We start from the raw sequence: 13,724 nt of genomic DNA, 5'->3' as shown, positions 1-13,724 counted from the left end.
CAACTTAACAAAATACAGGATCCAGTTCGACAATTCTCACTTAAATTTGACTCAAGAGACAAAACATTGAAAACTCATAGTTCATCACTAAGTAACCGGGACCACGGGGACAATAGACTTTTTGTGAACCGTTAATTCGACGAATTTCACGCGTAATTTTGTGTTTGACAAGAAATCAGCGTGATTTCGTGAATCTCTTGATAAATTGTCGGAGAATCATGAATTTGCCAGCGAACAACTGATCGAACGGGACGACAGGAATCGGATGTCATTTGATTAGATCGAATCATGGTTTATTGTCATCTGGCGAGTTAGGTTCATACACACTCGACTGTCATTGTTTGGTTGATGCATGATTTTATCAGGTTTAAAATAACAATTTTCATGAATTTCACGCGTGAATTATAAATTATTCATGTCCCCTATTGTCACTGAATGTAATTCACGATTTGAAGTAATAAAATAAACCACTTACAACATCCTCCTCCATGAAACAGCTAATGGTAAATTTCAAACACATGGGCGAACTTTATTTGCAGCGGAACCGAATATCCCAGTCATTCCAATGAGTTTTACAATGTTGAAATTGACAGGTCCATTGCAGGATGTGATAATCGATAAAATCACCAAACAATCTTTTAACTTATTTAACGGTATCGAGCTACAGTTCAATTCACCGTCACTGCACCAACCTGCTGCATCTCAAGCATTCATTTATTCAGAGACTGAGGAGAGACGCAAAAAGCGGGACCACCTGGCAGTCACTGACGCGAGACTGATTGGAATCCACGATGTCCTGTATAAATCTAAGTGTCAAAAACTTTACTGAACTTAATCTACTTTTAAACTTTATTGGTTTAGATATCTAAGAACTATATGCAATACAGTCTATACCTGACATCAGTGAAATCAACTGAACTCAAGTTTGATAACTATTCTGTTCTACAATAACCATTCTAACAAAATGAAGTAGAGAAAAAAGCTCTTGTGTAGATCATCTGTTATGGACAGAGATGAATTCGACGCCGTCTGGGACCGGTAGGTTTTACAATGTTCCCATCTCGATTATGGTACGAATGCTGGAGTATAAGAAGGAAGTGAAATCATGTGAGATGTTTCTCCTATATATTTGATTTAGTTTATATACACTCACCTTTTCCCTGTAAGAAGCAAATCGAAAGCGTCGTTGATTTTATCAAGAGGCATTTTATGTGTAATGAATTCGTCGAGTGGAAAACCACCCTTCATGTATTCATCCACCAGTTTGGGGATATCAGTTCTCGGTTTTTGGCCTGTTGAAAAAAATCAGGTTTTTAAACTGTATTTATTGCGATTGAAATTGCAGTCAATGACTTTTTGTGGTTATCACACGCAATTAAAATGTATATCTATATCTCGCCCGTGTCTGGTACTTACTTCCAAAGAAGCTGCCTTTCCAAGTCCTACCAGTCAACATTGTTCCTGGGCTAACGGCGAATTTCTTATCCTGCGGAGCCAGACCGACTACTACAGTAGTTCCCCAACTGGGATGGGAGGCCTCTAATGCCGCTTCCTGAAAACAGACTACTTGATTTAATGCTGTTGGAAATATATGGAATCACTTAGTTTCACTATCTATTACCCCAGTAATAAGTGTTCCCGCACATTCGAACGTGTAATCACATCCTCCATCTGTTAGTTCACGTAAAACCTCTTGTATCGGTTTATCGTAATCTTTAGGATTTATAAAATCAGTAGCACCAACTGCGCGCGCTGTTAAAAACAGAAATAAAGATATCAGATTGTATCGAAAGATTATTTGCGAACAGGTTTACAAGTGTGTTGCTTTATGGGTTACATCTATCTACCTTTCTTTTCCTTATCCGGATTGATGTCAACGGCGTAAATCTTGGAAGCGCCGGCGTGTTTACAGCCTAGTACACAGGCCATACCGATAGCTCCTAAACCCCACACAGCACATGTAGAACCTGCTTGAACGTTGGCGGTTTTACGGGCAGCGCCGTAACCAGTACCGACTCCACAACTTAACAAAACCACTTTATCCAGCGGAGCCTCGGGATTTATCTGAAAATAAGATGAATTCATCTCTTGTTCTTTTATATCTTGTTGATGTTTGTATATGTGAATATTCATCACCTTCGCGACTCGTAATTCGGGAAGAACAGCATATTCGCTAAACGAACCAGTGGTGAACAAGCTCGCGATGTCTTTACCTTTACATCTAAACCTAGTCGTACCATCTGTAAGCAGACCCTTCTCTACCGTTCCCCTTGAAATAGATATGTAACGAATTCTGTTCACCGATCAATAACCAATCTATCATACAATCGCTTCGGTCATCGCTGCGTAGTACAATTTTATCTACACTCCTTTAGCTGTCCGAACCCCGGAGAGGTCTCCAGCCCTTACCGTCAGAAGACTCACCAGCCCTTACCGTCAGAAGACTCACCTGCCCTTACCGTCAGAAGACTCACCTGCCCTTACCGTCAGAAGACTCACCAGCCCTTACCGTCAGAAGACACAAGCGAATCTTTTGTGGAAATGATGCTTACCTGACTTTATGGCAAATGTAATTAGCTTTCGGCCGAACACAAATCGGGCAGTCGTCACATTGAGCCAGAAACGATACCAATACATGATCACCTGTTATACAATCATAGTAACAATCACTGAGTTTTTATCTCAGATTTTGAGTGTGAAATCAATCATCCACGCTTTACAATCACACCTGGTTTCAGAGTCGTGACGCCATCTCCGATGCTCTCAACTACGCCTGCTCCTTCATGTCCTGTGATTATCGGCACCGGGCCGAGAGACGGCCATGAGCCATTCTGAATGGTCGCATCCGTATGGCAAACACTGCTAGCTATCATCTGTAAAACGAATTAAAGGTTTGCGAGAGAAAAATGAAATATTTTGTCACTTATTTCTATAGATAACATAAGACGACGGTATAGATTGCATTTGTCTCGGATACGATCCGGATTTTCGGTAGAATTCTCAGTGGCCAGTTTTGTTTGGCATAATCAACACTATTGCACAATTTTGAAGTTTTCATGGGGAATTCATCAATTTGATGTCATCACACGAATAGAAGCGGTGTGGGACACCTGAGGCAATCACAGTCTACTGTATATGCGAGTTACCTTAACTCTAACTTCGCCAGTTTTCGGCGGATCGACTTCAATAGTCTCCACACTATGAGGTGTATTGTACTCCCATACTATAGCTGCTTTACATTCGATCGTCTGATGAAATAATAGGAAGAAAACTCAGTACAGAAACTAATTAAAAATAGAAGTGTATTTTGAGTGTTGTAAATAGTTATCTTGAATTAGTTTCAGTAATTGAAAAGTAAAAATTCGTGTACAGCAAGAATATTCTTGCAGAGTTGTACCTCGAAATGAAGATACGAAAAGCTATATGAATTTTACCTTTCCAGTTGTGTCAGCCATGCCGGTGATGTAGGAAGTATCCGAAGATGTCTAGGTGGAAAATGCGCGTTGTTGAACTTACCAGTATCTTATTTATAGCCAGGGAAATCATACATCAATTCAACAGGTATTTTGGAAAAAATTAAGTCGGGCATTTTTGCTATCAATTTTACCCTGGGAATGAGAACTACTTGCTTTCAATACATTCCTGGTTTCTGTATTTTTCAAGAAGATTTCTCAAGAGGAAATAAAATCAAACTATTCAGATACAAAAATGCTATTAATCGCGTGTATTAAATCATTGATGTACTTTATTTTCCCAATATCAAACGGATCTTTCGAATCCATCAGTATGCAGTGTGTAAAACCAGATGAAACGTTTCGTGATTTGTGTTGTATCAGTCGAAATTGACAAACAAACACTTTGCAATGGTTGTGATCGATATTCAACACTTTCACAGTTTTCCGATCTCGAGCACAGTTCGAATACTGAAACAAAACAACAGAATAACAATAGATACATCTCCAGGGTTTCATATAAGACGGTAATTCAACCTCCAAGAAATAGAACAAAGGGTAAATGTTAAAAACATTGTTTACTATCGTACAGAACGGTTAAGGTTAGTACATCGCGGTGCGTCTAGAACTTCTATCAAATAACTATTTATTTTCACATACGTCGGATTGAATAGTTCAGTACCTTTTACCGGTCATGAGAAAATCGAAAGCTTCGTTGATTTTATCTAGAGGCATTCTATGTGTGATGAACTCGTCCAGTGGAAAATCGCCTTTCATGTATTCATCCACCAGTTTAGGAATATCAGTTCTAGGTTTGTAGCCTGCGATAGACAGATATCAGATTCTCATTTTGATATTTCAGTTATAACAATTCCGAACTTATGCTAAACTAATAGAAGTCTTGATTATGAAAATAATTCAACATTCAAATGAATTGCCGAACGGTATTTGAATATTTTGTTGGCTTACTTCCATAAAAACTTCCCATCCAGGTTCGGCCGCTCAGTAAGGTAAACGGACTGACCGATAGAGTCTTATCCTGAGGAGCCATACCGACCAAAACAGATTTACCCCAACTAGGATGACTCGCTTCTAAAGCTGCTTGCTGAAAATAAAATTCGATCAACAACTTAAGATTATATTAATTTCTTTTTTGCGATAAATTGAACATATTAATTCCACGTATCTTACGGCAGTGACAACGGCGCCTGCGCACTCGAATGTATAGTGACATCCGCCGTTTGTTAATCCCTGCAGAACCTCTTGTATCGGTTTCTCGTGATCTTTAGGATTGATGAAGTCAGTAGCACCGACTGCGCGCGCTGAGAAATACAATTATATACTGCTGTTTATAGTAAAATATTAGTCTAAAACGAAACACAACAATAATTGTAAATATAAAGGCATTGGCAGCATCGTGCTTTTTCGACATGGCATCGCTACAAACTCAATAAGTGATTTACATACATTGAAGGACCCTTGAAGTTTATAATTCCCTCGATTTCCTTTTGTTGTTGTGGCAGCAGCAAGTCTCCAGTACTGAGAACTATAGCCCCGATCTCACAAGCGTTTTGGTCAGAGCCAGATTTGGGTGCCAATTTGGCCCATGTATGTTTGACCCGGGTTAAATCTGGCCTGAGCCAAATTTCTTGAACGGGTCAAATTATTGCGTGCGAATTGCAACTGGTTCCGGAAGTTACTTATTTCATTTTGTCTAGTGGTTTACGCATGAACGCGTTCTCCAATAAGGAACGGGTCAAATTTGACTCGGGCCTGATCTGTACCAAATCGTTCCCGTGCGGTTGCAGGTTACTCTGTATGCCTCTAAAGGCGTCACGTTTGTGTTTATACCTTTCTTTTCCTTATCCGGATTGATGTCAACGGCGTAAATCTTGGCAGCTCCGGCGTGTTTACAGCCTAGTACACAGGCCATACCGATAGCTCCTAAACCCCACACAGCACATGTAGAACCTGCTTGAACGTTGGCGGTTTTACGGGCAGCGCCGTAACCAGTACCGACTCCACAACTTAACAAAACCACTTTATCCAGTGGAGCCTCGGGGTTTATCTGAAATTTTTACAATGAAGAGCCTTCTCAATGACATGTTGTCTTAAAGAGTCCAAAATGCGCCCTCGAGCCAGGGATGTACTTCCGTGCCCGAGCTAATAAATATATTCATTCGAGGTTTCGACTATATTCTAATAGTTATCTTCGGAAGTACTGAATTCTTTTCCTTATTCTTATCGATATATATTTCATTTATTTCGCTGACAGGTAATTTATTGTAAAGACCTTTGCGAGTTTGATTTCGGGAACGACGGCATATTCACTGAATGTACTAGTTCCAGTGAACGAACGGATGTCTTTGCCTTTACATTTGATTCTTGTTGTTCCGTCTACGAGGACAGCTTGGTTAAACGTTGTCCTGCAATGTATCAACATTATCAAGCATGTACCATTTGAACCTCATGGGTGCAAGTTACGCAGATTGATACCAGCATCAAAGTTGCCTCTATTTAATTCTCTACTATTCGTTCATTCGTTTATGACTGATCTATTTCCGTAAACGAATTGATCGGAATTGGTCTGAAAGACAACTTCAAACATAATCTCTTAAGTTACAACCCATTTCCAGCCTTACTCTAGTTCTTCTGGTAACCTTGGCAGTACTGATATAATGTTTACAAACTGCGCTGTAACACATACACAGTTAGCTGCGTCAGTCTTACAATCGCCTCGTGTAGCCCTAGTCATGTGCGCTTAAAATTCATTTCTTGCAAACTATGCTTGCGACCCGTTTCCAAATAATCAAGTAGTTGTTATTTCAAGATTTACAAATTAATTTTCGAACCCCTTGAAACGAATAGCGGAGACATCGACCGCTAATCTGTGTGGTGGCTCAGAGATTTACTATTATATATAGATAGATTTTACTCACTGTATTTTTTGACAGACAAAATTCGCGTTTGGATTTTCACAAACTGGGCATTGGTTACATTCAGCGAGGAATGAGGTTAACACGTGGTCACCTGAAAATCAAGACACTGATCATTTGTTTTTTGAAAAATATTAACTTCTCTGGGTTAGAAAGATTGTAATTATATATTAGTTCATCGCTTGAATTTATTTAACAAAATTCAACATATAGTTTTTTACCTGGGACAAGAGACGTGACGCCTTCCCCGACACTTTCAACGACACCCGCGCCTTCGTGTCCGAGAATTATCGGAGCTGGACCGATAGACGACCAAGTGCCGTTCTGTACACTAGCATCAGAATGGCAAACACCACTCGCGATAAGCTAGAAAAAGGCATGAAAAAAAAGCAAAGAAAACCTAACTTGAAACTAAGAACTATAAGTTCGGGTTCTTTCAATAATTACTAGTCCTACAGTTTTCCTAGGCGTGTGCGAGGCCATTATGGCTACCAGGTCGATCTTTAGCTAGGAAATACAATTACTATAGTAACTGACTAAGCTCCGTTTAATCTAAAAGGTAAATTAGTAGCTTTTTACGCGAAATTAGAAAAGAATCTGATTGTTCTTGCACTAGTTCTCGTAGCAAGTGGTGATTCACATTCAACTTTAAAATCAAACCAAACCAAAACAAGAACCACGTATAGCGCCTTGAACATGTTATGACTGTATCTAAAATCAGCTTTCCAAAAATGTTGGAGAGCTATCGAGTGTTTAAATTGTGAATAGCACGACGCGTGTTTAAGCAAACATCACCAGTAGTTACGTATCTTGGCGAAATTATTCATCCGCATATAGGACATCTTAAAAATATAAATCAGCTGCAACTAACGTTAATTAGGTTAATGGTATGTTTAATTACCTTGACCCGCGCTTCACCGGCTTTAGGTGGAGCAACCTGTACTGTTTCGATACTGTATGGTTGATTATAGTCCCACAGAACGGCTGCCTTACATTCAATAGTCTGCAGCGAAAAAAAAACCAGATTACTTTTTCTACATTTAGTATTTATCGCATAGAAACGATTCTGATTCATAGATAAAACTAACTATTGAATGATATCACTTTTAATTCTAGGTTATCTGACTATAACAAAGCCTGTATTCATGTAGATTTCATAAAATGCATGGACGCATAGGGGACAAGACCGTTACGTTAGAATTCAAATCATCTTTCGTGTGTTTGTGAAATCAACAAATGTTTTACAGACAAGAATAAGACTTTATAATTTGTAAAACATGAACTTTATGGCACATATCAATATTTCACTCGATTCTGAGACGAATTTCAAACGATGAATTCCCTGAAATCTCCTCCGGTTGTCTATCGATACATAAAGCGATACACTGGACCAATCTGAAGACAGCAGAGTCTTTTTCAAATTGTTTGGGAAACCCCCTCAAGAATACCCCTCGCACCACAGGCGCTCGACAGCATGTGGGATTATGCCTCGTCACTAATACAGGGAAAATTTTGAAAAATAGTTTTAGATGCGTTTTACTGCATTTTACAAGTAGTTTTTTTATATCCAATAACCTGGGAATTTGTGACTAATTTCTTCATGATAACGATTCAGCTGTAATATAAATAACCGGTTCAGTTTTATCAGAAATTATTGTATTATCAGGGACACATTCGGAGGGGGGAGCGCCTTAGTTTTCGTCAAGCACTCTTTTATATATTACTCTTTTGTACAAATCCTCGTCTAAAAGAAGCGGCGAAACGTTTCAAGAGGGTGTGAACAATTTTCTGTTCCAAATGCGAACCCCCTAAATGCACGAATACAAGACAGCGGACAGCTGTAACTGTGCCGTGACTAATTTAAAAAAAAAGAAGATTTTCGTTGAATGTAAAACGTACCTTTCCCGTAGTATCCGCCATTTCAATCACCGTGAACTACCAACAGATGTGTATGAGTAAAAAATATGGTAGCAAAGAGAAAATAAGTGCGCGTTCTAAACCGGGCAAACAGTGGCCTGGGATTGTGAGGTCATAAATAACCAGTCTAAATAGGCAGATATAGATAACGTGGTTATAAAAATAGCTCGAAAGCACAAGAAATGTGTATAAAAATTCCCTAAAACGCACAATACTATGTGTAGAGTCGAGGTAAAAAATCTATCTATTCTTAATGGCCTGTGATTGAAAGTTCAACCCGGTGAATTTTATTCAAGGTCGCACGTAGATTTTCGTAAATATTGTATGAGAAATTCTTAGTGTCTTATACGGGAATAGATTACTATTTGTGTGGGGTAGTTACATGTAGGTTAATGGTTTTATATGAAAGCACGAGATTTCGATACTTCGATACCCGTGCGCAGCCTCGCGACTCGAAGGGCATTTCTATTTATTCTAGAAGTTCTAGATGACAAAAACCTAGGAGCACCACTGAACTGTTGTGGCTGATGAAGTTTGTGTGATTATTTGGTCAGTGTGGTGACCGTTTAGCTGTGGTGACCACAACCTCAGTTGTGGTAATGATGACTAGTCAGTGTTGTGGTGATGTTGAGCAGTCAGTTGTGGTGATATTGACCAGTCAGTTGTGATGTTGACCAGTCAGTTGTGGTGATATTGACCAGTCAGTTGTGGTGATGTTGACCAGTCAGTTGTGGTGATGTTGACCAGTGGTGATGTTGACCAGTCAGTTGTGGTGATGTTTACCAGTCAGTTGTGGTGATATTGACCAGTCAGTTGTGTTGATATTGAACGGTCAGTTGTGGTGATGTTGACCAGTCAGTTGTGTTGATGATGACCAGTCAGTTGTGGTGATGCTGACCAGTCAGTTGTGGTGATGTTGACCAGTCAGTTGTGGTGATATTGACCAGTCAGTTGTGGTGATATTGACCAGTCAGTTGTGGTGATATTGAACGGTCAGTTGTGGTGATGTTGACCAGTCAGTTGTGTTGATGATGACCAGTCAGTTGTGGTGATGTTGACCAGTCAGTTGTGGTGATGTTGACCAGTCAGTTGTGGTGATGTTGACCAGTCAGTTGTGTTGATGATGACCAGTCAGTTGTGGTGATGTTGACCGGTTTCAGATGCTCAATATTTAGGGCAAATGATAGTAAGTGCAGCAGAAACTGGCTGCGGGTAATGGTTGAAAAGATTGACGATCGGAGAGAACACGGAAAGAATGCCTTAATTTACAATTACTTTAGTGCAATTGGTACAATCATAAATCACTGTAGATGCTACAACTGCGGTGGAGGAAAGGAACAGTGCGAACTTCAGAGAGTTACAGGAACCTTGGAAACACACTGATGGGAAACACTTAGAATAGAATATACAATAAACCATTTATTTGTACTTGATTATGGATAGTAATATATTCATCTGAGAAAAGATAAACACAATTTTACGATTATTGTTTGTAGTACAATTCCACAGTTAGTGCTATCTTAAACGGGACTGACTTTCTGGATGGATCCAGGTCCACTTTACAGAAGTTTAGATAAACTCAGACCGGTTGAACTGAATTTATTGATACGATTAATAAAACCTTGCTTACAATGAAATGAGTTAATATTTAGTTTACTCAAGTATTCAGCTGTGCTTAGATGTAGTTAATGATCGTGTATTTAATTCGTTTCATTTCGGAACAGGAATGTAAGCAACCATCAACACTATCATCAGCGTCAGGGTCAGAATAAAACAAATACGCTCCATTACTTCAACTAGCGGGAACCAGGTGGCGCCAGCAGTCCGTGATGGCGTGACATCATCGCCTGGGTTGTCGATGATTGGCTGTTCGTCATTACGTTGGACTTCCGGATTAACGCAAAGGCATTTTCCCAATTTCCCGAAACACTGCGCGAAAAAAAGAATTTTCAAAATCGTTATCGAAAATAAACGCAGCAGTTTTGTAAAACGATGATTTTACCTCGATAAGAGAAGGCGGTGGAAGAGGCAGCGCCGAGTCGCATAGAATACTCAACAGAAACTTCAATATCAAACAAACTGACCCCACGATAAAACACGATGCGTAGTAAACAACTGAAACATTGAGAACATTTATACAGAGTTCAAGATAAAACAGGAAATCTCAATTAATTGAGAACTGATTGTAGTAGCAACTGTCCAATAGATTCAATTTACTATTCTGAAAATATATCAGTTGCCACAAGATAATGGGTTTCTTGAAATGACTACGTTTTCAGAAGCTCGTATTTGATACCTATTGCTGGTGATTCAGTGATGTTTGAAGGCGGGAATACACCGACCAATGTTGATAGAAGTAACAAAATACAGATTTGTAAACCAACACCTGAAATCAGTTTATAATAATAAACACAATGTGAATTAACGACTTATTCAATGAATATTCCTTTGAATATACAAAAGCTTCCGCTCAGGTCGGATCTTCTCGGACCGTAAAATGTGTCCGACTTGAGAGATATCTGATTGGCTAATAAACGTCTAAAGTATCTCAAAAATGTTTTAAAAAGCATCCGAGTTGAACGGTTATTCGAGTTGAACGGTTATTCGATATGATCGATCGGATCCGACTCAAGCAAAGTTTACTTTATTCATTAATTCATATCATTGCGCAATTAGAATTTTAAATCGTTACTTTATGAACAAATCTGTTGAAGTCTGGTGTACTTATATGTACTTACAATGAACTTGGAGTAATCATTCTGTCAGAATGTTTACACCAAGCAAAAGAAAACTGAATGTTAGTGTGGTCATTTAACACAATCTAAGGCATCTAAGGCATTTCACCATTATTTTATGTTTTCACGTGATTTACATGTATATTTTATAGTGTAGAGGTTTCTAGTGATTTCCCTACCGAAAGTTTGTGATTTCCTGTTCGCGAGGAATATGAAAGGAATAAGAAACCCCAGACATACAGCGGGGGCCACATAAATCAGACCAAGTATCGACGATCGTCGCTTTAATACGATGCTAAAATCGATGTCGATATAAGTTTCGGTAGATAACTCGAAGCCGTATTGTCTACGATTGGCAGCCGTGCTCGTTATCTGGAACTCCCGTTGACTTTTAAAGTCGGAAGTATCAACTTCGTGTGAAGTGGTCGTCAGATTTATCTGAAACATTTAATGAAGAGAGGAATCGGTCATTGAAATACCAGGTAGTGCAGCGAACACTTGTTTATAAAATGGCCAGATTTTCGATGACACAAATATCTTAGCTGAAAAGGTGAGGTTTATTCAACACGAGAATAAGTTTATTGATGATAATGATGGATTTAAAATGTAAGTCTTATAGTCGTTTCTGAAATATTCTGAACTGTGTTGAATTTGGAGTGTATTTACAATGTTGAATATATGATTGTATGGAGTCGAGTGTATCTTACCGCGAGACCGTGATGAACCCAACTACCAACTTGAAACGAGCATTTCGTTTGATCGAACGGAAATGATGAGATGTGAAATAAACACGACGACTGCATGTGTAGAGAAGGAGTCCATTTAACACCTCCATCAGAAAACACGGTTAGTTGAGATTCACCGACCAAACTCGTCGGAACGGGCTGTAGGCTGTAATCATATCCGAGCAAAATAAAACTGTGCTCGTCGCGGATTATCAGAGTTCTCGAATAAATTATCTTAAATATTTTGATATTCTTCTTTTTCTCAATTGTAAAGTTAACAAATCACAGACCTGTTGTAATGCGTGATGTCTGGAGTCCAAATCATTGAAGCCGGGATCGCAATTTCTTGCATATCCGAATATTCATCTTTATTCCACATCAATCGAGAATCGTTCCACGACTATAAACACACAGTAACGCGATATATCAACTCGATTTATGTCACAAAACATCATCGATCTTTGATTAATTACTTACCATTTGTAACCAAGCGTGGACTGTAATAGCTGACTTCGCTTCATCCTAAACAATCAATAAAGTGCAACTTGTTAATATAAAATCTCACATTTTAAAGATCATAATGTTGAGTCCGGTAATGTGTTCGTGAATTGGTCTATTCCTATTCGGATATAGTCAAGACGTTGAACTAACTACACCAGCTCAAGGAAACATTTCGTATTCTTTTTTTCATTCGGATTTTATCACAACACGGACTCGGAGTGTTTTATCGATGGTTACAATGTTGTTTCGTTATGAGACACGTATCCCTCATTGGACGGAAACTTTTTATGGTTTATGAATAGATGTCCCAAGTCTTAAGTTATTTATGCTGGTAGTTAGGTACCGTATTAGCAAGATTGGACCCAAACATATTTCCCAGGAATTTCAATCACTTACCACGTCGACAATGTTCTGCAGCATCATATTAATTTTTACTTCTACTGGGACGTTATATTTCGTGTATGGTCGAAAGAGTAGCGCATTCTTAGCGTCGTTGGAAAATATTCTCGAAACAAGTTTCTGTTCTGTCTGCCAGCCAGTCTCACCTGTACCACAAAAACAATTATGACAAAATCAAAGCCATTATTTCTATGATGCAGTAAATGTAGTTGACTCCGTTTGCCACGACGCAGACTGCATCATCGGAATATTGTAATATATGTGAACAAGTTTCAATTGCGATTCATGTAATGACGATCCAACATTGCTACAACTGTCCCAGAATTCAAATACTGCAGAGTAAACACATTGGTCTCACTAGATCAGAGGCTCGAGCTACTGGGTTTTGAAACCGACCCAATTTGACAACAAGATTTGTGATCAAGTTAGTCCATTTCCAGTGATAAAACTTCACAATCGTATCGTTAGGAACTGAACAACTGCAGGATCTGATTTCACGAGTTGTGAGTTAGAGTTAAACTCCCAAGTTATAATTCTGAATCAATCAGTTCATTTTCCATCTGTCTTAACTCTTAAGTCTAACTCAGAACTGCGGAACCGAACCCAGAACTGCGTTTGATAACTTACTTTGACCAGCAACTTTTGATATCGCCAGCATTAGAATAATAAGCATCGTGTAAAACACCATCCTCGCCGCCATCGTTCAAGATTTAATCACGAATGAGCAGGTTTTTCAAGAGGTGCTACACGCACCGCATCGCAATCTTCAGTATCCATTCACAATAATTTAGGCCACGTTCCAAATATCATAATTACATAGCACTTAATACTTTACAGTGATTTTTAGATATGGAAACTAGATATCGATAAGTGGAAATGGTGCAAGAGTCTAAAATTCGCAGCAGGCAAATTCACCATCTTCAACAGTCTGTTTCCAAGTGCTTGTTAGATTATACCATACGATGGCATTGAATGCAAAATCTAATTTACAAAGATCCATCGAACGGAATTTTCTGAGAAAAAAACGCTAAGTTTTTAAATGTAATACATTTGTAATAT

The 13,724-nt window shown here is 38.8% G+C and overlaps 2 protein-coding genes across 2 annotated transcripts; both read right to left on the bottom strand.

Moving 5' to 3' along the window:
* Positions 1-831: 831 nt before the first annotated feature.
* LOC141904036 (alcohol dehydrogenase class-3-like) lies at positions 832-3,597 on the bottom strand. The gene is made up of 10 exons (XM_074792478.1): positions 3,435-3,597; positions 3,147-3,248; positions 2,729-2,873; positions 2,553-2,643; positions 2,137-2,269; positions 1,848-2,064; positions 1,622-1,752; positions 1,417-1,552; positions 1,154-1,292; positions 832-1,079 (listed from the first exon to the last, which is right to left on the bottom strand). The coding sequence occupies exons 1-10, from the start codon at positions 3,453-3,455 to the stop codon at positions 1,046-1,048; spliced, it is 1,149 nt and encodes a 382-aa protein (XP_074648579.1). The 5' UTR covers positions 3,456-3,597; the 3' UTR covers positions 832-1,045.
* A 32-nt stretch (positions 3,598-3,629) lies between these two features.
* LOC141904035 (alcohol dehydrogenase class-3 chain L-like) lies at positions 3,630-8,402 on the bottom strand. Its single transcript, XM_074792477.1, has 10 exons — positions 8,288-8,402; positions 7,290-7,391; positions 6,610-6,754; positions 6,392-6,482; positions 5,746-5,878; positions 5,304-5,520; positions 4,644-4,774; positions 4,422-4,557; positions 4,135-4,273; positions 3,630-3,923 (listed from the first exon to the last, which is right to left on the bottom strand). Exons 1-10 carry the CDS (start codon positions 8,306-8,308, stop codon positions 3,890-3,892), a joined length of 1,149 nt encoding a protein of 382 aa, XP_074648578.1. The 5' UTR covers positions 8,309-8,402; the 3' UTR covers positions 3,630-3,889.
* Positions 8,403-13,724: the final 5,322 nt, after the last annotated feature.

This window comes from Tubulanus polymorphus, chromosome 4, assembly GCF_964204645.1.
Source record: "Tubulanus polymorphus chromosome 4, tnTubPoly1.2, whole genome shotgun sequence".
Taxonomy (NCBI): domain Eukaryota; kingdom Metazoa; phylum Nemertea; class Palaeonemertea; order Tubulaniformes; family Tubulanidae; genus Tubulanus; species Tubulanus polymorphus.
Note: the sequence above shows the minus strand (reverse complement) of the source record. Positions and strands in the feature narration are given on the sequence as shown.